The 23,783-nt window shown below is 40.3% G+C and overlaps 1 protein-coding gene across 2 annotated transcripts; it reads left to right on the top strand.

The window, feature by feature from the left end:
• Positions 1-3,613: 3,613 nt before the first annotated feature.
• mapre3a (microtubule-associated protein, RP/EB family, member 3a) lies at positions 3,614-12,881 on the top strand. Of its 2 annotated transcripts, none has more exons than XM_060933044.1 (7): positions 3,614-3,714; positions 6,532-6,654; positions 6,887-7,032; positions 8,533-8,689; positions 9,580-9,716; positions 10,078-10,230; positions 11,565-12,881. In XM_060933044.1, exons 2-7 carry the CDS (start codon positions 6,534-6,536, stop codon positions 11,631-11,633), a joined length of 783 nt encoding a protein of 260 aa, XP_060789027.1. In that variant the 5' UTR covers positions 3,614-3,714; positions 6,532-6,533; the 3' UTR covers positions 11,634-12,881. The 2 variants fall into 2 exon arrangements, with proteins under 2 accessions (XP_060789027.1, XP_060789026.1); XM_060933043.1 differs by having other exon boundaries at positions 8,533-8,728.
• Positions 12,882-23,783: the final 10,902 nt, after the last annotated feature.

Genomic DNA, 23,783 nt, shown 5'->3' with positions numbered 1-23,783 from the left:
ATAAGACCAAAAAAAAAAAAAAAGGCAGCCTGTCATGTTATTAAGAAACCAGAAACTCCTCCATCCTAAAAAGCTTTCCTGCATCAGGAAACTTTAAGTTACAGCGTTCACTGTGCTGTTCAGGTTGTTGCTATAGCAACTATAATGTATTTGAACTAGTGCTTTAATAGAAACCGGTGATTTGCCTCGCAGCTTTAAGCTTCTGTTTTATAGAAAATTAAACAACACCTTTTGACCAATCAGAATCAAGAATTCAACAGGACTGCTGGATTAAAAAAAATAATAAAAAAAGCAATTTTTTTTGCTCAATCCTCACAATGACAGTTCAAGCTACAATGATTCTAACATCAATAATAATAATAATAATAATATATAAATATTATAAAATACCAGTACTAGTACTACTACTACTACTACTACTACTAATAATAATAATAATGATATAGTATATAAATATTATTAAATACCAGTACTACTACTACTACTAATAATAATAATATAGTATATAAATATTATAAAATAATAGCAGTACTAGTACTGCTACTACTACTACTATTAATAATAATAAATTATTTATTATAAATAATATTGTTTATTATATTATCATATCCCGGATTATTGCACGCATAATAAATATATTATTATAATGTGTTGTATTATTATAGATTGAACTGTGAACAACAATAATAATAATATAGTATATAAATATTATAAAATAATACCAGTACTACTCCTCCTTCTCCTCCTCCTACTACTACAACCCCGATTCCAAAAAAGTTGGGACAAAGTACAAATTGTAAATAAAAACGGAATGCAATGATGTGGAAGTTTCAAAATTCCATATTTTATTCAGAATAGAACATAGATGACATATCAAATGTTTAAACTGAGAAAATGTATCATTTAAAGAGAAAAATTAGGTGATTTTAAATTTCATGACAACAACACATCTCAAAAAAGTTGGGACAAGGCCATGTTTCCCACTGTGAGACATCCCCTTTTCTCTTTACAACAGTCTGTAAACGTCTGGGGACTGAGGAGACAAGTTGCTCAAGTTTAGGGATAGGAATGTTAACCCATTCTTGTCTAATGTAGGATTCTAGTTGCTCAACTGTCTTAGGTCTTTTTTGTCGTATCTTCCGTTTTATGATGCGCCAAATGTTTTCTATGGGTGAAAGATCTGGACTGCAGGCTGGCCAGTTCAGTACCCGGACCCTTCTTCTACGCAGCCATGATGCTGTAATTGATGCAGTATGTGGTTTGGCATTGTCATGTTGGAAAATGCAAGGTCTTCCCTGAAAGAGACGTCGTCTGGATGGGAGCATATGTTGCTCTAGAACCTGGATATACCTTTCAGCATTGCTGGTGTCTTTCCAAATGTGTAAGCTGCCCATGCCACACGCACTAATCTCCCATACCATCAGAGATGCAGGCTTCTGAACTGAGCGCTGATAACAACTTGGGTCGTCCTTCTCCTCTTTAGTCCGAATGACACGGCGTCCCTGATTTCCATAAAGAACTTCAAATTTTGATTTGTCTGACCACAGAACAGTTTTCCACTTTGCCACAGTCCATTTTAAATGAGCCTTGGCCCAGAGAAGATGTCTGCACTTCTGGATCATGTTTAGATACGGCTTCTTCTTTGAACTATAGAGTTTTAGCTGGCAACGGCGGATGGCACGGTGAATTGTGCTCACAGATAATGTTCTCTGGAAATATTCCTGAGCCCATTTTGTGATTTCCAATACAGAAGCATGCCTGTATGTGATGCAGTGCCGTCTGAGGGCCCGAAGATCACGGGCACCCAGTATGGTTTTCCGGCCTTGACCCTTACGCACAGAGATTCTTCCAGATTCTCTGAATCTTTTGATGATATTATGCACTGTAGATGATGATATGTTCAAACTCTTTGCAATTTTACACTGTCGAACTCCTTTCTGATATTGCTCCACTATTTGTCGGCGCAGAATTAGGGGGATTGGTGATCCTCTTCCCATCTTTACTTCTGAGAGCCGCTGCCACTCCAAGATGCTCTTTTTATACCCAGTCATGTTAATGACCTATTGCCAATTGACCTAATGAGTTGCAATTTGGTCCTCCAGCTGTTCCTTTTTTGTACCTTTAACTTTTCCAGCCTCTTATTGCCCCTGTCCCAACTTTTTTGAGATGTGTTGCTGTCATGAAATTTCAAATGAGCCAATATTTGGCATGAAATTTCAAAATGTCTCACTTTTGACATTTGATATGTTGTCTGTGTTCTATTGTGAATACAATATCAGTTTTTGAGATTTGTAAAGTATTGCATTCCGTTTTTATTTACAATTTGTACTTTGTCCCAACTTTTTTGGAATTGGGGTTGTACTACTACTACTACTACTACTACTAATAATAATAATAATAATAATAATATAGTATATAAATATTATAAAATAATACCAGTACTAGTACTACTACTACTACTACTACTACTACTAATATAGTATATAAATATTATAAAATAATACCAGTACTACTACTACTACTACTACTACTACTACTAATAATAATAATAATAATAATAATAATAATAATATAGTATATAAATATTATAAAATAATACCAGTACTAGTACTACTGCTACTACTAATAATAATATGGTATATAAATATTATAAAATAATACCAGTACTACTACTACTACTACTACTACTACTACTACTACTACTAATAATAATAATAATAATATAGTATATAAATATTATAAAATAATACCAGTACTAGTACTACTACTACTACTACTACTAATATAGTATATAAATATTATAAAATAATACCAGTACTACTACTACTACTACTACTACTAATAATAATAATAATATAGTATATAAATATTATAAATTAATATCAGTACTACTACTACTACTACTACTACTAATAATAATAATATAGTATATAAATATTATAAAATAATACCAGTACTAGTACTACTACTACTACTGCTACTACTACACAGTAAAAAATGGAGTGTCAATATTGCAGTGTAAACCTATTTTCCTCTGGATAGAGTAGTTATAACACTATGCAGAGTAAAATCGTCTAAATGGTAGTGTCAAAAGTGAGAGTTAATTCCCACTTGCACACAACGACAAAATCTACTCTGCAGGGTGATGATTCCCCGCGAAAATACAATATAGAGTCAGATTAACTCTGAAAATCTTACACTATCTATAGTGTTAAATATTTTTACACACCTCATTGTTAATTTTGACACAAAATAGAGTAAAATTAACTCTAAAAATCTTACACTGGCTATAGAGTAAATTTTACACTGATTTTGAGTGGGACCAAATGTTATCTGACAGAGAGTTAAATTCAACTCTTAAAGAGTAAAATTGACACTATGATTTTTACTGTGTACTACTACTACTACTACTACTACTAATAATAATAATAATTATTATTATTATAATAATAATTATTATTATTTGTTGCTGTTGTTGTAGTATTACTACATGTTATCTCTCTAATAAATGCATTTTGAAATGTTTGTTAAAGTACTGTATTAACAGCAGGGGCGGGGCGCCGGACTATTACGCGCATGCGCATTAGCGGCGGGGGCGGCCCGTTCCAAAGCACTGCACCGCACTGTAAGCGCTAAGGCAGCAGGGCTCGTCTGAGATTCTGACAGGAGGCGTAACGGAGGCTGCATCGGGAACCTAGACAAAAAGATAACACAGTAAGTAATTAAAGAATATTTATTTGGTCTTGTTGTTGTTTATTTGCTAAAAACACGCCTGGACGGTGTCGGCACTGGGGCCTTTGTGGCTGTGTGTGAGTGTGTGAGGCTCCAGTCAGCCAGCGAGCGGCGGCGACAGTGGACAGCGCGCGCGCCGCGGCCTGCCATGTTATTTTAGTGAGGCAGCGTGACATTCAGCCCAGTCATCATTTATTCACGCCAGTTCAGGCGAACATTACAGCCTTATGAAGCCTTACACACCACAATGACGGTGTGGGCTGCGGGCCTGCGGGCTGTGTGAAGGCAAGACTCGCTGGAAATGCAGTCTGCTCTGTCAGTGTGGGCATTTACTGACTCAGCTAGCTGATAAATTAAACATCAGGTTGTTTTTCTTTTTAATAACTCGCCACAGTTCGTAAGCATGTGGGCACTCGAGTCTAGAGCAGTGTGTGTTTACAGTAAGCATGCACCCGAGCTGTTAATAAAGCAGTGTTAGTTACTGAAGCAGAATCAGAGGCCATTCATGGATCAGTGCAGAGAAACTGGACAACGTGCCCTTAGAGCTCGAGACAACGTGTCCAGACTCACTGCAATGTTCATTACATACTTTTAGATATTCATTTTCAAAATAAACTACATTAAGATGGTCTTTTCTTGACGGGTGAATCGAACTGCGTGTGCGATGGCACGTTAACGGTGGGCAGGGTGAAAGAAAAAAATATATATCTCCAAGTCAAATCAAGTATTAAACACCTGCAGATTAAAGTCACATCTGGTCTGTCGGTGAGGACTGGCAACCCAAAATGTCACAGAGAGCCACTGATTTCTTGCCACTACAATAAAGGTCATGATGCTTTTAGGAGATTCGTCCCAGTGCAAATGCATGGACTGGACAGAGCATGCTTCCTGTCAGCAGGCACTCCTTTAACTGGTACATTTCTCTGACCAGTACACATATACTTCATGATCTGTGTAAATGCGTAGAGTAATAGTTTGTCTATTTATTAGTATTCCGTTTATAAATTCTCCACCAACCAAAAGGTGACATTATTTATAAGATACTTGATTTTGACTTGGGGGAGGCACGTGGTTAGCGCTGTCGCCTCACAGCAAGAAGGTCCGGGTTCGAGCCCCGTGGCCGGCGAGGGCCTTTCTGCGTGGAGTTTGCATGTTCTCCCCGTGTCCGCGTGGGTTTCCTCCGGGTGCTCCGGTTTCCCCCACAGTCCAAAGACATGCAGGTTAGGTTAACTGGTGACTCTAAATTGTTCGTAGGTGTGAATGTGAGTGTGAATGGTTGTCTGTGTCTATGTGTCAGCCCTGTGATGACCTGGCGACTTGTCCAGGGTGTACCCCGCCTTTCGCCCGTAGTCAGCTGGGATAGGCTCCAGCTTGCCTGTGACCCTGTAGAACAGGATAAAGTGGCTAGAGATAATGAGATGAGATGAGATTTTGACTTGTTGATGTTTTGAGTAAACTTGTTCATATAGGCTAGTAACTTCGATAATGATGGGTCGTGATTTCCACCAGCACTAAATAACATCCATCCATTATCTGTAGCCACTTATCCTGTGCAGGGTCGCAGGCAAGCTGGAGCCTGTCCCAGCTGACTATGGGCGAGAGGCGGGGTACACCCTGGACAAGTCGCCAGGTCATCACAGGGCTGATACAGAGAGACAAACAACCATTCACACTCATGGTCAATTTAGAGCCACCAATTAGCCTTTGGGGGAAACCGGAGCACCCGGAGGAAACCCACGCAGACATGGGGAGTACATGCGAACTCCACACAGAAAGGCCCTCGTCGGCCGCTGGGCTCGAACCCAGGACCTTCTTGCTGTGAGGCGACAGTGCTAGCCACTACACCACCGTGCCGCCCGCACTAAATAACAATAAAGAAAAATCAGAGAAGTGTTATTCTTGATTACAGACTGTGTTTTGTTCATTCATTCACCAAATTTCATTCACAAAGCCAGTAAATTTGTTTCGTTCTTGCATCAGAGAGATGAAGCAAATTGGCTTTCATTAATAACCACAGAATTACCAAGCACATCTGTATAATGAGAACGAAGTCGCCCTTCTGCATGCGTGTAGTGACTCTAAACTAGTGACGCTTCTGCCCATGCTTCAATATTTAATGTGTTGGGATTGAGAATGGGTTGGATTTCCACCACTGTAAATAAAAAGACCCCCTGGCTATGCTTCACTGATCCCAGGATTTCCCTAGACCCCACTTTGAGAACCCGTGGTATAGAGCACAGATCACCGAACAGGTTGGATGAAGTAGATATGTCCAGGCTACTTGTTAACTATGGTAGAAAAAAATGCTAAAGAATCCCAGTCTAGTCTGGAAGGTTTGACTTCCAGATAAGGATTGTGATGTTCTTGCTTTCTTTACTCTCTGATGATTCGACACTTTAGATAATCAGGGATGTGGAGAACCAGAGCACTATGCTGTTTAGTGTTGTTTTTTACCTATTATATAAAATTCAACTTGACAGTTAATATTGAAGGTGTTGTACTGTGTTTCTCCCTTCTTTATTACAAACGTTTTTCTCAGAGAACCTGAAATAAAATGTGATTTGTTTACTGTCTCCCTGTCATATTGCACATAATTGATCACCATTAATTACCTAAAAGACAGAATTATTGTTGTTTTAATATTCCATGAAAAATGCAGTTCCTCTTGCCTGCTCTCAAAGTTTTTTAACTTTATCTTCACTTTTGAATAGTCAGTTTTCAATGTCTGGTCAAATTCCAATGGATAAAGTCCAGCTAGACATAATAAAAACTACCTTTACATCATTTCCTCCATGTAAGGAATGGCGGTGAACGTATACTCCACATCTGTAACCAATGAGAACCTGAGCCGACATGACATGCTGGCATGGGTGAACGACTCTCTCCAGCTCAGCTACACCAAAATAGAGCAATTATGTTCAGGTGAGTCTCATCATGTTCAGCATTAAACAGACTGACAATTTCACCTTAGCTGCATTCACTTTCCTAGTCGTTGTTTTCCCTCCAATATTACAAAGTTTCACAAATTTGGATCCAAGTGATTCTGACTGATGGTGTTTATTCACCAGATCAAAATGGCGCTCCTAACTTAAGCATAATGACTTTTCATCATAACGAACAAGATAAACATTTTTGTGTTTTTGTTTATCTATAGGTGCAGCATATTGTCAGTTCATGGACATGTTATTCCCAGGGTGTATTTTTCTCAAGAAGGTGAAATTCCAAGCAAAGTTGGAACACGAGTATATACACAATTTCAAAGTTCTTCAAGCAGCTTTCAAGAGGATGAGTGTGGACAAAGTTAGTCTGTTTTCATTGTTTGAAATATTTTTTTCCCATGTCATTTAGGAAGCCTTTTGATTCAGCAATATATCTTAATTAAAATATCTCATCTCATTATCTGTAGCCGCTTTATCCTGTTCTACAGGGTCGCAGGCAAGCTGGAGCCTATCCCAGCTGACTACGGGCGAAAGGCGGGGTACACCCTGGACAAGTCGCCAGGTCATCACAGGGCTGACACATAGGCCAAGTTTACATTAGACCGTATCAGCGGATCATCAGATTAACGTTTTTAAAACGATTAGTGTGCACACAGCAACACCAATACACGATTTGCGTGCACACAGCAACATCAATACACGGATACGCTCGGCTCCGCAGGCATCCTGCGCTCCAAATCACTCCGCCCTGAACAGCGAGTGCCCTCTGGAGGGTGCGCAGTCCAGCCCTGTGCAGCTCACAGAGCACGCGAGTGAAGTGCACAAGCAATGATTCGGGACTGAGCCGCTGTGTGTGTGATCCCAGCGCATATCACTTACCACTTGCAAGTGGAAGGATGGCAAGCCTAAAGACAATCATAACTACACAATGGGCAGTATTTGCATCAGTATTTGCAGTATTTTCATACTTTTATACTCTTTAATGAAAGGTGATACAAGGCGGAAGTCCGCGCCGTTTTTCAGCAGTCGCGTCACATGACCAACGCCAGCGAATCAGGAAGGTGGATGTCACAGTGACGTTGTCCAATGAGATGCCAGCTAGAGCTCAGCACAGCGTAGCCGTGTATCCGTGTATTCTCAATGTTTACACAGCACCGGACCAGACACGATCTAGATTGAATACGTGGACCCTGGCGGATTCCCGTTTCCCGGCGTTTCCAGGCGGTTTAATGTAAACGGACAGTGCATCCGCGAAGAAAATGAGACAGATACGGTCTAATGTAAACTTGGCCATAGACAACCATTCACACTCACACCTACGGTCAATTTAGAGTCACCAGTTAACCTAACCTGCATGTCTTTGGACTGTGGGGGAAACCGGAGCACCCGGAGGAAACCCACGCGGACACGGGGAAAACATGCAAACTCCGCACAGAAAGGCCCTCGCCGGCCATGGGGCTCGAACCCGGACCTTCTTGCTGTGAGGCGACAGCGCTAACCACTACACCACCGTGCCGCCCTTAATTAAAATATATTAGAAGCAATTTTTTTTACTTGAACCATTCATGCAATATTTTTATGCAACACTATACTATATGGGGAAAGTCAGTTATAGTGAGATTATATTTGATTACATGTCTGACAGTATATATAAATGTCTACATTGTGTTGTGCTTAGTTATTTATTGAAAAAACTGAGAATTTCATATTTTCATATCAGTTTTCAGGCAGTGAGTGTTGACATGTTTTCAAGATTATATGACAAATTCAGTTGCCTAGACTCAATATCATATAACAGATGTTCAAAACGACGTGAATGACTTGTGTTTGTAAATATTTGTCATATTTATTACCCGATCAGATAATCCCAGTGGAAAAGCTTGTCAAGGGGAAGTTCCAAGACAACTTTGAATTCGTCCAATGGTTCAAGAAATTCTTTGATGCCAACTATGATGGAAAAGAGTATGATCCTCTTCAAGCTAGACAGGGTCAAGACATCGCTCCTCCCCTGAATCCAGGTGAACACTTTTCCCACAAACCCAAGAGAACTGGTCCAGGTAACCCCATGATTCTATTGCACCTCTGCTGCATCCATTGCTGAGCTTCTACCCTGCAAGTGGCCGGTTTGTGCACGGCCTTGCTCCATGCTCAAGCTTCCATAAAAGTCAACAGTGCGAAATTGCATCTTGTGGTGAAATATTCAGCTCAGTGCCATTGAAAAAAAAGTCTCAATACAAACATGCGACTAACAACCAAAGTTGCACAGTGATGACTTGGGCAGTTGGTTTGAATTATATGTATCGGCTGAACTCAAATTATTTACCTGCACTGCAAGGATTTTTGTGTTTTTGAGTCAGTCTTTGTTACACCTCAGTCCAAGAAATACGATCTGAAAACTCTTCATTGTTTTGATGTCAGGATGTAATATGAAACTATTATAATTGAGCCGGATTTTATTTATTTATTATATCATGCCATTTTGAAGTCAACAGTAGGACAAAAATATGAAAAGTAGCCTGCAAATTAAAAATGCTTAACAGTTGACCTTTGCTATGATGTCATTGGGCTGGAATGGAAATGTGTCCGCAGTTCAGTCTCCTAAGAACATCGTATCATAATGATGTGACTTTGGTTAAATGTCCTTAAAAAGATAATATTTTACAGAGTTTCTGTTCCAATTTGAGTTTAACCAATGTTACAGAATTAACAAAATGTCCATGCAACAGCTTTAGACTAAAAGGCTGATCTTGCTCAGGCTTTAAATACCGGATTTAGCCTAGCACATCATTAAACGTTGCTACTTCTGCATATTTAAAGTACATCAGCTTACTGCATGAAACATGTTTTACTTTGTGTAGCTTGGTGATAATAAGGCAATGGCTCATCACTGAAGTTGTTTGAATTTCAGGGCCACAGAGAACATCGCCCACAGTCCCCAAAAACATGCCCACGCCACAGAGGGTGATGACCACGACTGTCAGGAAGAACCCCAGTCTCACTCGGAATGGAGGTGGCGATGCTGAGATCATGGAGCTTAATCAACAGGTAGAGTCACTGGGAGGGTAAGGACATCTTAATCTGCCTTCCAGTGTTTCACATGAGTTGGGTGATGTATAATTGTTTTTTATAATTCTACACAATTGTGACTATCACCTTTGTTTATTTTCCCAGCCTACTACTTGTACAAATGAATTCATTATTTTTTTTTGTAGTCATAGTGTAGCAAATGATTACAATATGTCAAAAAGTGCATGTCCATTATTCCCATTATACGTTCAGAACTATTTGGCCTGTTTTTAGTGACCTATATTCCTCAGAATAGAGCTACGTCTGCCTGCCCTGTCTCAATAGTAACAGGGAAAGTCGTCCTTCCTTGTTTTTTTTCCCCCCCGTTTCTTTTGGAAAGTTAATGGAACTGAAGTTAACTGTAGACGGTCTGGAGAAGGAAAGAGATTTCTACTTCAGCAAACTGCGAGACATTGAGCTGATCTGCCAGGAACACGAGAACGAGAACAACCCCATCCTCACTCGGATAATCAACATCCTTTATGCCACAGAGGTAGGCATGGCTATTCCCAACCCCAGTGCATATTAGAATGGATGGCTGAGTGGATAATGATTTGGTAATAGTGGAATGAGTATGCCTTACCTTACATTCACATTAGCAAGACAAAGCAAACAGATGACCTATTCATTTTCTGTGGAAAGTGACAGCGTGACATTTGAATTGAGATTTCATGCACAGTAAAGCAGCAAAGCCAAACAACTGGCTTGAAAGTTTCGTCAGACCAATCCTGTGGTGCATGTAGTCTCGCATTTCTTCACTTCTCCGCTCACAACTTGTAATTAGATCCCATTGACAGACCGATGCACAAAAATGGAAGGAAAAAAACGCCCCCCAAAAAAACATGGTTTCGTCTTATCTTGTTATATCTGACTTTCATTAAATGTACAGTATATAGAGACATTAACACTCCGTTCACACTGCAAGGCTTAATGCTCAATTCCGATTTTTTTGTGAAATCCGATTTTTTTGTGAGGTCGTTCACATTAACAAATATATGCGACTTGTATGTGATCCTCAGTATGAACGAAAAGTGACCTAAAAGTGTTCCGCATGCGCATTGCAGGATACGACGACGTCACACGCAGTGAGCATGGCCAGTGTTTACGGAAGTAACCTAAAGTTTCCTGTGTATGACAGTAGCCAGCATGGAGTACCTGGCGATGATGCAGTTGTTGTTGCGACGGAGCCAGAACATGCACAATAGCCTGATGTTAAGGAGGAGGTTGAGAAGGAAGAGGGCAAGGGTTTTGTTGTTGTAACTTTTTTTGAGAGACCTGCCGCCTACTTCAGCGCAGAATAGTGACGTTTGTGGCTTGTTGATGACGTGTAAGTCGGATGAATGCGACCTGGCGGTTCAGACTGAAGTCGCATATGAAAAGATCGGATAGGAATCGGAATTAGGACCACATATCCAAATGGCCTGGGTCGGATTTGAAAAAATCGGATCTGTGTCGTTCATATTGTCAATAAAAGATCGGATACAGGTCACATATGGGCGAAAAGATCGGATTTGAGTCACTTCAGCCTGCAGTGTGAACGTAGTGTAGAAAGAAAAATAAAGCTTGGACATAAGTAGCAGAGATGTTAATGTTTCTGGTGTATGTAGTTGTTACGATTAGCTTGCTTTGTTACTACTGTTTGTCATTGGACCTAACAAAATGCTGGACACACACTGACAAGCGACAACAGTAGCATTCGCTACATACCCACAAGAGACAAACTACAAGCGATATGAGCAAGTTGTTGCCTGCTAGTGTGAATGTGAGGTTAGAAATCAAGAGAGACGAGAATTAACTCTAATAAAGGCCATGTTTCTTGGACTGCAGGAAGGATTTGCAGCGCCAGACGATGAGGAAATAGACGAGCAGGCCCACTTGGACCAGGATGAATACTAAGTGCTCCCTTCCCGTCCCTCCCTACCCATGTCCCCATTCTTCTTGCCCCTCTACCCCCACCCCCATCCCCTTCACTTTGCAATTATTCCCCCATTGCACGCTGTTGATATCTCCTCCATTACCTCTGTATCTATGGATGCCCTGTATGTACTAAGTATCTGTTTGTCTACTTCTACTACAGTTCATGCACTACACCTCAGAGGCCCAGTACTACCTGCTTCACCCAGACAATAGCATCAGCAGTGATATATCCTAGTCATCTCAGCATGTTTTACATTTCGACACGGAGAATGAACACGAACAAGGCATCAGACGCTGAGGGTAGCACAATGGACTTAACGCAGTAAATGTTACGATGAGAAAGTATTTTTGAAGAAAAACCAAAAAAAAAAAAATAGGATGCTGCCTGGAATGCAGTTATTCGCCTTAGATCTCCTGCATATTTTGTCATCGCTCTGTACTTGCTCTGTTCATTAAGGTCATTCTATAAAATAGTTACGTTACTGACAAGCTAGCACAATAATAAGTAAAAATACTGTGAATTCTGCCAGTCTGCCATGCTTGGATTTGCTATTTTGGGTCTTTCTGGATAAAGCAATTACAAAGGTATAATAAAGGAAGTTTAGGAAGACAAAAGAAAAAAAGAAAGGGGCATTTTAAAATGAAAAGGAATAAAGAAACCAAACTCAAAGAATGTAACACATTGCCCTTTTACCGTTTAGTTAGGTATTACAGTACATATCTAATGGGAGCATGTGAATGTTATACATGTATAGTGAATGAATGATATATTTGTTTTTTTTTCCTTTTAATGGAGTTTTGGCTCAGTTTGATTGATTCAATACTGCTCATACACATTTCACACAATGAAACTACTGTTGGAATGAAAGTGGTAATTGATACTAATCAATCAGAACAGTGACACTACTGATCAAATGGCATTTAATTGAGGTATTGCTGCTAATTGTACTGCATTTATGTATCTTATTTTATTATTTATTTTATTCTGCTATTGACTAGCATGAGCTGTGTTTTTGTGACTATGTTAGGAGTTAAGGCCCAGATGTGAAGGAACTGAATGCTGTTTGCTAGAAGCATTGTGCTGCCTTTACAGTCTGAATCCTCACCCATCTGCATCGAGACTGTCTCAGTCATCCTTGTTTTGTCTACATTAAAAAAAAAAATGGACATGATAGTCTTTGCATAAATTGTTTTGCGTTTTATTGAGTAAATAAACAGTTGTAAAAATGTATGTGTCCAAACTTCTTGTTAATGCGGTTTAGTGGCTTCATAACTAAAGACCAGAGAAGGTCTGGGTTTTCAGTACTGTGAAAGAATTATATCTATTCCTTGTATTTACAGACAGTGCAAACATTAAAAAATAGTAAAGTTGATTTGGCTACATTAACGAGCTTTGGATTCGATTCCAGAGTACTGTATCTGTTTTGCCCACACTCGATGAGCATCGGTCTGAACAGGGGTTGGGCGTTGTCAGGGTGAAACGGTTAAAACACGAAGTATTTCCCCCACAACATAAAACCAAAGCAGCAAAAAATGCCTTTGCGCAAGTGGTATACTGGTCTGGCCCGAGTTTCCCAAAATCATCATTGCACAAAGATCATTGTTAAAAGGTAGAGCGAGCAGCACAATGAACACTCTTCTAGTTAAGATGCTCTTAGCGTTAAGAGGCTTTTGGGAAACCCACCACCTCCGGGTGCTCCGGTTTCTCCCATAGTCCAAAGACATGCCGGTTAGGTTAACTGGTGACTCTAAATTGACCGTAGGTGTGAATGTGAGTGTGAATGGTTGTCTGTGTCTATGTGTCAGCCCTGTGATGACCTGGCGACTTGTCCAGGGTGTACCCCGCCTCTCGCCCGTAGTCAGCTGGGATAGGCTCCAGTTTGCCTGCGACCCTGTAGAACAGGATAAAGCGGCTAGAGATAATGAGATGAGATGAGATCTAACTACTCAAATATTAAACTCATTATTTAAATGTTCACAGTGATATACGGGGTTTTCATTGGCACCACAGAGCTTTATATTCCTGAACCTTCCACCGACAGAACACATTATGTTGACATTATTTGTACTGTAGCTGGGTTAAAGCTATTGAATTCAAATGATTAGCTAAAAAGGCTATTAACTATAATAATAAACTTTTTTTTTTACTGGGCTACTGTACTACTAACTATAGTAATTAACAAACAACTAGTCCTCTGTTCTTGTTTGAAACACACAACAGCAGTTTGAAGCTGTATCATGCACATCATTCATATGGAATCGACTCTTTGAATCGACTACATTGATTCCCAGTACTTAGAATCAGAATCAGAGTCAGTTCCAAAGTTCCTAGAATCGATTCCTTCTCACCTGTTTCTTGGTTTCATTCCGTAACGCACACACCAAATAACATGCTTAAGTAAAGTGTCTGCAGGTTACAGATTAGATTATGGACACAAGCAACGATTGCGAAAATTAAACAATTACGTAGTGGATGGTAGGTAATTGTTTCATTTTCGCAATTGTTGCTTGTGTCCATAATCTAATCTGACGACACATTTGTCATTTCCTTTGTTCGCAAAAATGAAAGAAGTTCATTTTAAAACAATAATATTTATTCATGCAAGGAATCCCTTACAGAAAAACCACATGAACTTCACATGTGATTTTTCACATGTGAAATATGTGGAAAATGTGTTTTGCACGTGGGAAACGTTATTTGCAAATGGGAAACGTGGTTTTGGCCCAATTTTATGTGAATCACATGTGGGAATGTTTTACACACGTGGTAACATGTTTTCCACATGTGCTCTACATGGTAACACATGTTACAAAATCTGATACCATGTATTCCACATGTTACCACGTGGTAACGTGATCACATGTGAAATACATGGGAAATTCATGTGTTTTTTCTGTAAGGGATTCATCTCATCTCATTATCTCTAGCCGCTTTATCCTTCTACAGGGTCGCAGGCAAGCTGGAGCCTATCCCAGCTGACTATGGGCGAAAGGTGGGGTACACCCTGGACAAGTCGCCAGGTCATCACAGGGCTCTGTAAGGGATTATTTTGAGTAAAGTTTAATTGGGACTGTAATGTACATACGTTTTGTCAAGAAGATATCGAAACTCAGGAACATCTTTTCTACACCTGTAATAGTGTTAAGATCTTTTGGGACAGAATGTATGAGTGGGTAGTTACAAAAAATGTAATACCTGTACTTGATTATCATATAGTTAAATGTGGTGTCTTTATGGAAGACAAAAATGAATTTTTATGTAATAATATTTTAATTATAGGTAAAGTTTATGTACACAAATGTAGGTTTTTCAAAGTTGCTTCAAGTTTTTTGGCATTTAAAACTGATTTGAATGTTTTTCATCTCATCTCATTATCTCTAGCCGCTTTATCCTGTTCTACAGGGTCGCAGGCAAGCTGGAGCCTATCCCATCTGACTACAGGCGAAAGGCGGGGTACACCCTGGACAAGTCGCCAGGTCATCACAGGGCTGACACATAGACACAGACAACCATTCACACCTACAGTCAATTTAGAGTCACCAGTTACCCTAACCTGCATGTCTTTGGACTGTGGGGGAAACCGGAGCACCCGGAGGAAACCCACGCGGACACAGGGAGAACATGCAAACTCCGCACAGAAAGGCCTTCGCCGGCCACGGGGCTCAAACCCGGACCTTCTTGCTGTGAGGCGACAGCGCTAACCACTACACCACCGTGCCGCCCTGTACAGCAAACATCTTTAATTTAAAAAAAAAAAAACACTAGAATTTAGTGCACAAGTTTTAATTTTCTCTGAAATCAACACAAGGTCAAAATTATACATACAGGGTCAAAAATATACATACAGCACACCTAATATTTGGGTAAAATGCCTCTTTGCAAGATTCACTTTGACCAAACATTTTTGTTTACCATGAACAAGCTTCTGGCAGAATTCTGGTTGGATATTTCATGACTGTTCATGGTAGAATTGATAGAGTTCAATTAATTTTTTTTTCTTGGCATAGACTTGACTTATAAGCACGGTCCACATATTTTCAACAGGACTGAAGTAAGGACTTGTTTTAAGCTTAATGTTAGCCTGCTTTATCCTCCACAACCAGCTCGGATACGTGTTTGGGTTCATTGTCCTATTGTAACTCCCAAGTTGTGTTCAAGTTTCTGATGGTTTATGCTGAAGAATCCTGAGGTAATCCTCTTTCTTCATTATTCCATCCACTTTGTGCAATGAACCAGTTCCATTGGCAGCAAAACAGCCCCAGAGCATGATGATCCTACCACCACCATCTGGTACAGTGTCCCTCTGTACATGGTGGTCATTGTGGCCAAACAACTCAATCTTTGTCTCATCTGACCATACAGCTTTCCTCCAAGGCTTTTTCTTTGTCTGTGTGGTCAGCTTCAAACTTTAGTTAAGCTTGAAGGTGCCAATTTTGGAGCAGGGGGTTATTTCTTGGATAGCAGCCTCTTAGTCCATGGTGATCTGAACTGTCAACGGTGATCCATCAGCTTCCAGTTCATGGCAGGGCTGTGCCATGGTGGTTCCCAGGTTGTTCCTGACCATCCAAACCAATTTCCTTTCAGCTGAGGGTGACAATTTGGGTTTTCTTGAAGCAAAGTGGCTTGGCAAAGTGACTACACCTCACAATAACTTGCATACAATTGTTTGAACTGATTTTGGAATTTGCAGTTGTTTAGAAATGGCTCCAAGAGACATTCTGGAGTTGTATATATCTGCGATCCTCTTTCTCAGATCTGCACTGAGCTCCTTGGACTTTCCCGCTGTGTGTTGGTCAATCCAATGAGTGCTGTAAACAAACCCTTTTTATGCAGGCACAGAGAAGCTACCAGCTGTAGTCAATCATGATCACTAACAGGAAGTTAAGAGACCTCGGCCTTGGCAAGATAAGAGACATTTTAGAGGTTTCAGCACCTCTGAATTAATAACCTAAGTGAGCGTATGCAAATTTTTGACCCTGTATGTATCATTTTGACCCTGTGTTGATTTCAGAAAACTCAAAGAAAATTAAAACTTCCATCCATCCATCCATCTTCTACCGCTTATCCAGATCCGGGTCGCGGGGGTAGCAGCCTAAGCAGAGCAGCCCAGACTTCCCTCTCCCTGGCTACCTCCACCAGCTCTTCTGGGGGGATACCAAGGCGTTCCCAGGCCAGCCGAGAGATATAATCTCTCCAGCGTGTCCTGGGTCTGTCCCGGGGTCTCCTCCTGGTGGGGCAAGCCCAGAAAACTTCCCTTGGGAGCTGTCCAGGGACCACCTCAACTGACTCCTTTCAATGTGGAGGAGCAGCAGTTCTACTCTGAGTCTCTCCCGAATGACCAAGCTTCTCACCCTGTCTCTAAGGGAGAGCCCAGCCACCCTGCGGAGAAAACTCATTTCTACCGCTTGTATCCGCGATCTCATTCTTTCAGTCACTACCCACAGCTTGTGACCATAGGTGAGAGTGGGAACGTAGATGGACCAGTAAATTGAGAGCTTTGCCTTTTGGCTCAGCTCTCTCTTTACCACAACAGACCGGTTTAGCGCCCGCATCACTGCTGACACTGCCCCGATCTGTCTGTCCAACTCCCTCTCCCTCTTACCCTCACTTGTGAACAAAACCCTAAGATACTTAAATTCCTCCAATTTAAGTAGCAACTCCCCCCTGACCCGGAGTAGGCACTCCACCCATTTCCAGCTGAGCGCCATGGCCACTGACTTGGAGGTGCTGATCCTCATCCCAGCTGCTTCGCACTCAGCTGCAAACCGTCCCAGTGCATGCTGTAAGTCACAGATTGACTAAGCCAAAATTAAAACTTGTGCACCAAAATTCTAGTGTTTTTTTTTTATTAAAGATGTATGCTGTACATTCTGCTACAGAAAAAGAACAGTTCAAAGAAATTATTGAAAGCCCAAATATATGGGTGGCACGATGGTGTAGTGGTTAGCATGGTCGCCTCACAGCAAGAAGGTTCTGGGTTCGAACCCAGTGGCTGGTGAGGGCCTTTCTGTGTGGAGTTTGCATGTTCTCCGCATGTCTGCGTGGGTTTCCTCCGGGTGCTCCGGTTTCCCCCACAGTCCAAAGACATGCAGGTTAGGTTAACTTGGGCTGAAGTGCCCTTGAGCAAGGTACTTAACCCCTGACTGCTCCCTGGGCGCTCTGGTGTGGCTGCCCATAGATTTACATAGAAGACTAGATTCCTCACCGCGTATTCCAGAACGGCCGCACAGGGCGGCCATCTTACCACAGACAAGGGGTATGAAGACTTACGCAAGCACAGCACTCATATTATGATTTACAGGAAATCAAAGTACTGACTTTGATGACAAGATGATGTCTGTGTGTGTTTTAATTGTAGATGTTTATATCAGTATGTTTAGTTTTATTTTAACTGCACATTGGAGCCTAGTCAAATGACATTTCAATCTTCTGTGCTAACATATATTGACTTTGACATGATAATCAGCTTTGAATGTTCTTTTTGTAAATGTAAAGATATCTTTTTATCCTTGGAAGTATAACCACGTGATTAATTAAATGCTTTTTTTTTTGTCACAAACTACCGTGAGTCGCTGCCACTGTTTTATACTATTACTTACTCGGGCAGTGCATTTGTTATTATGCTATGATGTGAGTTTACATTTGTTATTATGCTATGATGTGAGTTTACATTTGTTATTATGCTATGCTGTGAGTGCATTAGGTTTTTGAGGTGGATGAAGTATTTCTGAAGTTTTAGAAGTGAGTAAGCTGTTTATTTAACTTTAGCTTCCCCTACGGCCCTATCACAAGTAAAAATCTCATCTCATCTCATTATCTCTAGCCACTTTATCCTTCTACAGGGTCGCAGGCAAGCTGGAGCCTATCCCAGCTGACTACGGGCGAAAGGCGGGGTACACCCTGGACAAGTCGCCAGGTCATCACAGGGCTGACACATAGACAACCATTCACACTCACATTCACACCTATGGTCAATTTAGAGTCACCAGTTAACCTAACCTGCATGTCTTTGGACTGTGGGGGAAACCGGAGCACCCGGAGGAAACCCACGCGGACACGGGGAGAACATGCAAACTCCGCACAGAAAGGCCCTCGCCGGCCCCGGGGCTCGAACCCAGGACCTTCTTGCTGTGAGGCGACAGCGCTAACCACTACACCACCGTGCCGCCCACAAGTAAAAATATTTTCACTAAAAATTGGAAATAAATTGTATGATTATTTGTCCTAAGGCCGCAGTTATCCATAAGTATGCAGTGTTAGGCTTCTCACGGCATAGGAATTTCAGCATGCATCCTGTCTTACAGTCTGTAGTATACTGAAATATTTTCGCCAAGCTATGCGTATTTTTTAAAGCATAAAATGATTATTCATCATTAATATCATAAATACATACTTCCGTTTTTTTATATAACAAACCAAACCGTTTGAATATCGATTGAAATTTGAGGAAGTTACGGTCGTCTGAAAAGTACATATTGCTACCAACACAATGTAATGGGTAAGCCAGCTGTCTGAGGTAAGATGGCCGCCATGTGCGGACGTTCGACTTCGTTGACGGGCAACGGGGACGAGGCATCTAGTCTTCTATGTAAATCTATGTGGCTGCCCACTGCTCTGGGTGTGTGTGTTCACTGCTTCAGATGGGTTAAATGCAGAGGATGAATTTCACTGTGCTTGAAGTGTGCATGTGACAAATAAAGGTTTCTTCTTCTTCAAATATTGCCATGACATTCATGCCACTGTGATTAGCGCTGTCGCCTCATAGCAAGAAGGTCCGGGTTCGAGCCCAGTGGCCGGCGAGGGCCTTTCTGTGTGGAGTTTGCATGTTCTCCCCGTGTCTGCGTGGGTTTCCTCCGGGTGCTCCGGTTTCCCCCACAGTCCAAAGACATGCAGGTTAGGTTAACTGGTGACTCTAAATTGAGCGTAGGTGTGAATGTGAGTGTGAATGGTTGTCTGTGTCTATGTGTCAGCCCTGTGATGACCTGGCGACTTGTCCAGGGTGTACCCCGCCTTTCGCCCGTAGTCAGCTGGGATAGGCTCCAGCTTGCCTGCGACCCTGTAGAACAGGATAAAGCGGCTACAGATAATGAGATGAGATGAGATGAGATTCATGCCACTGTATGTAAACTTCTGACCACAACTCTATCTATCTATCTATCTATCTATCTATCTATCTATCTAATCTTTATCTGTCATGCTTCTCTTAAAGTATGCTACTACAATTTATTGTTTGATGAGTTGAGCAGTGAAAATGCTTGCTTGTTATATGAAGTGATTTAATAAAGGTGTGTGCGCGCGCGCAACTTCTAAATCGGCAACTCTCATTAACCAAAATCCCTTTAGCATGTGAACGCAGCATAACGAAAGTTAATTTGGTTAAATTGATTGCGTTTTGCGCATGCGCAGCAAACACAAAGCATACAGAGGAATAGTAACATTGACAAACGCTGGGTCCTGTCCTGGAGAGTGTTAAAGTAGCATTTGAACGGGAAAAGTGTTTAATTAACCTGCTGTAAACAAGTTAAAACTTGTAAGGTTTATAAATAATACCACATTGATGCTTCAGCTCGTGACGACAAAAGGTTTGTGCAAAAAAGGCAACAGGTAGATGGTTTTTCTAAAGCTAATGGTGAAAAATTGAAACTGGGGGGGGGGGCTTCACTTTCTTATTAACCACTTAATTTGTTTGTTTGGTTATCAGGACCACCATAAATTAACCAGTTACCTGTGGGACAACTCTTAAAAAAAAAAAAAAACAACTTCAGAAGACTATAGTCACATGCTTTTTTTTTTTTAAATTGATTTATTTGGCAATAATACAGTACATAAAAATGATAAACATAAGGGTTGTTTTACAATCAGGGTACGCAAGCTAAAAATCACATTTAACACTTATCTTCAATATCAAAAGGCTTGACTAAATAAACTTGGTTGTTTATTGTAGCCCTGTGATAGCTCTATTTACCATGCAAAAAAAAAAAATTTGGTTATAACGTTATTTTTGGTGAATGTATGGCAATATGCACTACCGTTCAAAAGTTTGGGGTCACCCAGACAATTTTGTGTTTTCCATGAAAAGTCACACTTTTATTTACCACCATAAGTTGTAAAATGAATAGAAAATATAGTCAAGACCTTTTTCTGGCCATTTTGAGCATTTAATCGACCCCACAAATGTGATGCTCCAGAAACTCAATCTGCTCAAAGGAAGGTCAGTTTTATAGCTTCTCTAAAGAGCTCAACTGTTTTCAGCTGTGCTAACATGATTGTACAAGGGTTTTCTAATCATCCATTAGCCTTCTGAGGCAATGAGCAAACACATTGTACCATTAGAACACTGGAGTGAGAGTTGCTGGAAATGTAGATATTGCACCAAAAACCAGACATTTGCAGCTAGAATAGTCATTTACCACATTAGCAATGTATAGAGTGGATTTCTGATTAAAGTGATCTTCATTGAAAAGAACAGTGCTTTTCTTTCAAAAATAAGGACATTTCAAAGTGACCCCAAACTTTTGAACGGTAGTGTACGTCATATTTAGCAAAATTACTCGTGTCATGTAGAAAAAGTGCTTTTTTTGACCACAGGTAGCTCCAAAAGGGATGCACTTAAATCATTCTTTATACCATAAAACAAATATTTGGTTCCATATCGTTGGAAACATAGTTAAGTTTTAATGTTGAATGCCAGTAAGTTTTCAAACTATTTTGATCAAATTAGTATGTAATTGTGTCAAAAAAAAGTCCTCTCCGAGACAGCTAATTTTTCAATATAAAATAACATATATCTAAAATGATTATTTTCATCCTAAAATGTGATCAAGATATTGGGACATAAATATTAGAGACAACTAACACAAAGCTTACAGCCTTATATTTAAAAGCACTATGGAAGTAGTGGATCCTGAATTGTCAAAAAAAAAAGTCCTCTCTGAGAATTGCTTTTTGTTTCTCCCATCTTATAGCAGATTACACAAAACTACCATACACACATGTCAAAAAAATTACCTGAAATCTGTTCTTTAACTTGTCCTTCACTTAAAAACTGGTACAAGAACCAATTTGAATCAATTTGAATTTTGGACCCCTGTGACAAACTTTGTACCCTGATTGTAAAACAACCCGTAACAAAATAATCCAAAATAAACATGAGTATAAAAAAATACACAAAATACTGTAGATATTGCTGGGATAACACAAAGTTAAAAACGTATTTCCACTGTGGTCCCCATAATACAAGATGTGACATGAGAGGTATAAACCTAATACTAATTTAAAAATAAATAAATAAAATCATTCTCATTAAAATAAGTCAAGAAAAGAGACTGGATGGCTTTGATAGTAAATGTATGCGGAAGATCCTGGGCATCAGATGGGATGATTTCGTTACCAACAGGGAGATAAGAGCCAGAACCAACTAGCAACAAGTGTCTGCAACAATATGTAAACGGCGTCTGAGCTGGCTAGGCCATGCTACAAGGCTCGTGCCAGACAGACTGGCAAACCAAGTCCTGCAGTGGAACCCACAGGGGAAGAGATGCAGAGGTCGCCCTAGGATGAACTACAGACAGACGATTGAGCGGGACCTCCAAACAGTCAACATGAGTTGGAAGGATGTAAGGAGGATGGCTGCTGACCGAGCCTGCTGGGCCAACCTAACTGCCTCATGTGTCGGACGACACGGGAGCTCCTAAGTCTAAGTAATTCTCAATAGAAGTCATAACATTATACATATAAGACTTAACATTTTTCTTAAAATTTAACAAAGATTGACTAAAGTAGAAGGAAGACTGTTACATAACTGAGCACCAGTGATACAAAATGAAAACTTACCAAAAGCCCCAAAATGAGGAATGACGAGCGAATGTTGACTAGAACGAGTATTATGAGAGTGTCTTCTTGAGATGGAAAGGAATTTGTCAGAAAGGTACTTAGGAGACATCCCATCAAGCACTTGGTACATATTATTTAGTTTTAATTTCTCTACTCTATATCGGATAGGGAGCCACCCTAAGATTTTGAAGTGTTCAGTAAATAATGTTCTTGGCTGTAAATTTAGAGTAAAACGAACCAATGTATTCTGAGAAATCTGCAGTTTTGTTTTCTTAGTCAAACCTTACCAAAAAGAGCATGCATAATCATAATGAGCTACGAGTTATGGTTTCTCCCTCTTTCAGAGCTCCAACCTCAAATTTAAATTGAACCACACGTTGCACAGACTCCTATGACTGTGAAGAGGAGGGGTGGCACATTCCATGTGTTTGTGTTTTTCTTTATAAAATGTTTCTGTCCTGCAGTGAGCCCTCACCCAGCATGCCACAAATCCTAGAGAAAAAGAACAATTTTGCATCGTCCATTACCCAGTGCACCCCTCCATCACAAGGTGGTGTTCTCAAAAGGCGTCACTTCCAGTATGCTCTTCTGTCTAGTAGGAACGTGAAAAGGTCGGCTATGTAGTTATTTTTATTATTATTTTTTTATTTTAGTGTGTAACAAATTTTCGGATGAAATAGGAACACTGAATTTCTCATTGGCTTACCGCTTGCAGAATGGACAGCAATGACAATATAGCAAATACTGAGACAAATGAGTTACCACCTGAGAATAAAGTTGGTAAGTTTGTCTTTTATGTTCCAAATATAGTCACCCATTGCTGATCTCGTAAGCATTCATTTTGTTTGTGTGTCAGATAAAGCATGCAAGACTACTGATGTGTCTTTTTGAAGTGCTGGAGATATTGCTACAGCGATGAAGTACACAATTTTCAGTTGGCTTTTATTGGTTCTGAATGATTTGCAGATTAAAAGATTTGCTCTGTAGTGTGCTGTTTCTTTTTGAATATCTTAAGTTTGTAGGGTAGGTAAGGATGGTGATGTAGCCTGGAGATGTGTCAAATATCTGAATAACGTTCTGAATAACGTTTTATAAAACAGGCCCTGTTAAACCTAAGGGTTCCACCTCAGAACTGACATCATGTATGAATGCACAGACCTTGCTCAGAGTTCCACGAAAGTATCGTATGAGGGATCAGGTACCATGAAAGATGAAAATGGTTTTAGAATGCATTCATTGTTGTTTCTGGTCCAAACAACAATCATTTTACTAGTTTCATTTGTATCCTTATGTAT

This window comes from Neoarius graeffei, chromosome 11, assembly GCF_027579695.1.
Source record: "Neoarius graeffei isolate fNeoGra1 chromosome 11, fNeoGra1.pri, whole genome shotgun sequence".
In the NCBI taxonomy this organism is placed as follows: Eukaryota; Metazoa; Chordata; class Actinopteri; order Siluriformes; family Ariidae; genus Neoarius; species Neoarius graeffei.
Note: the sequence above shows the minus strand (reverse complement) of the source record. Positions and strands in the feature narration are given on the sequence as shown.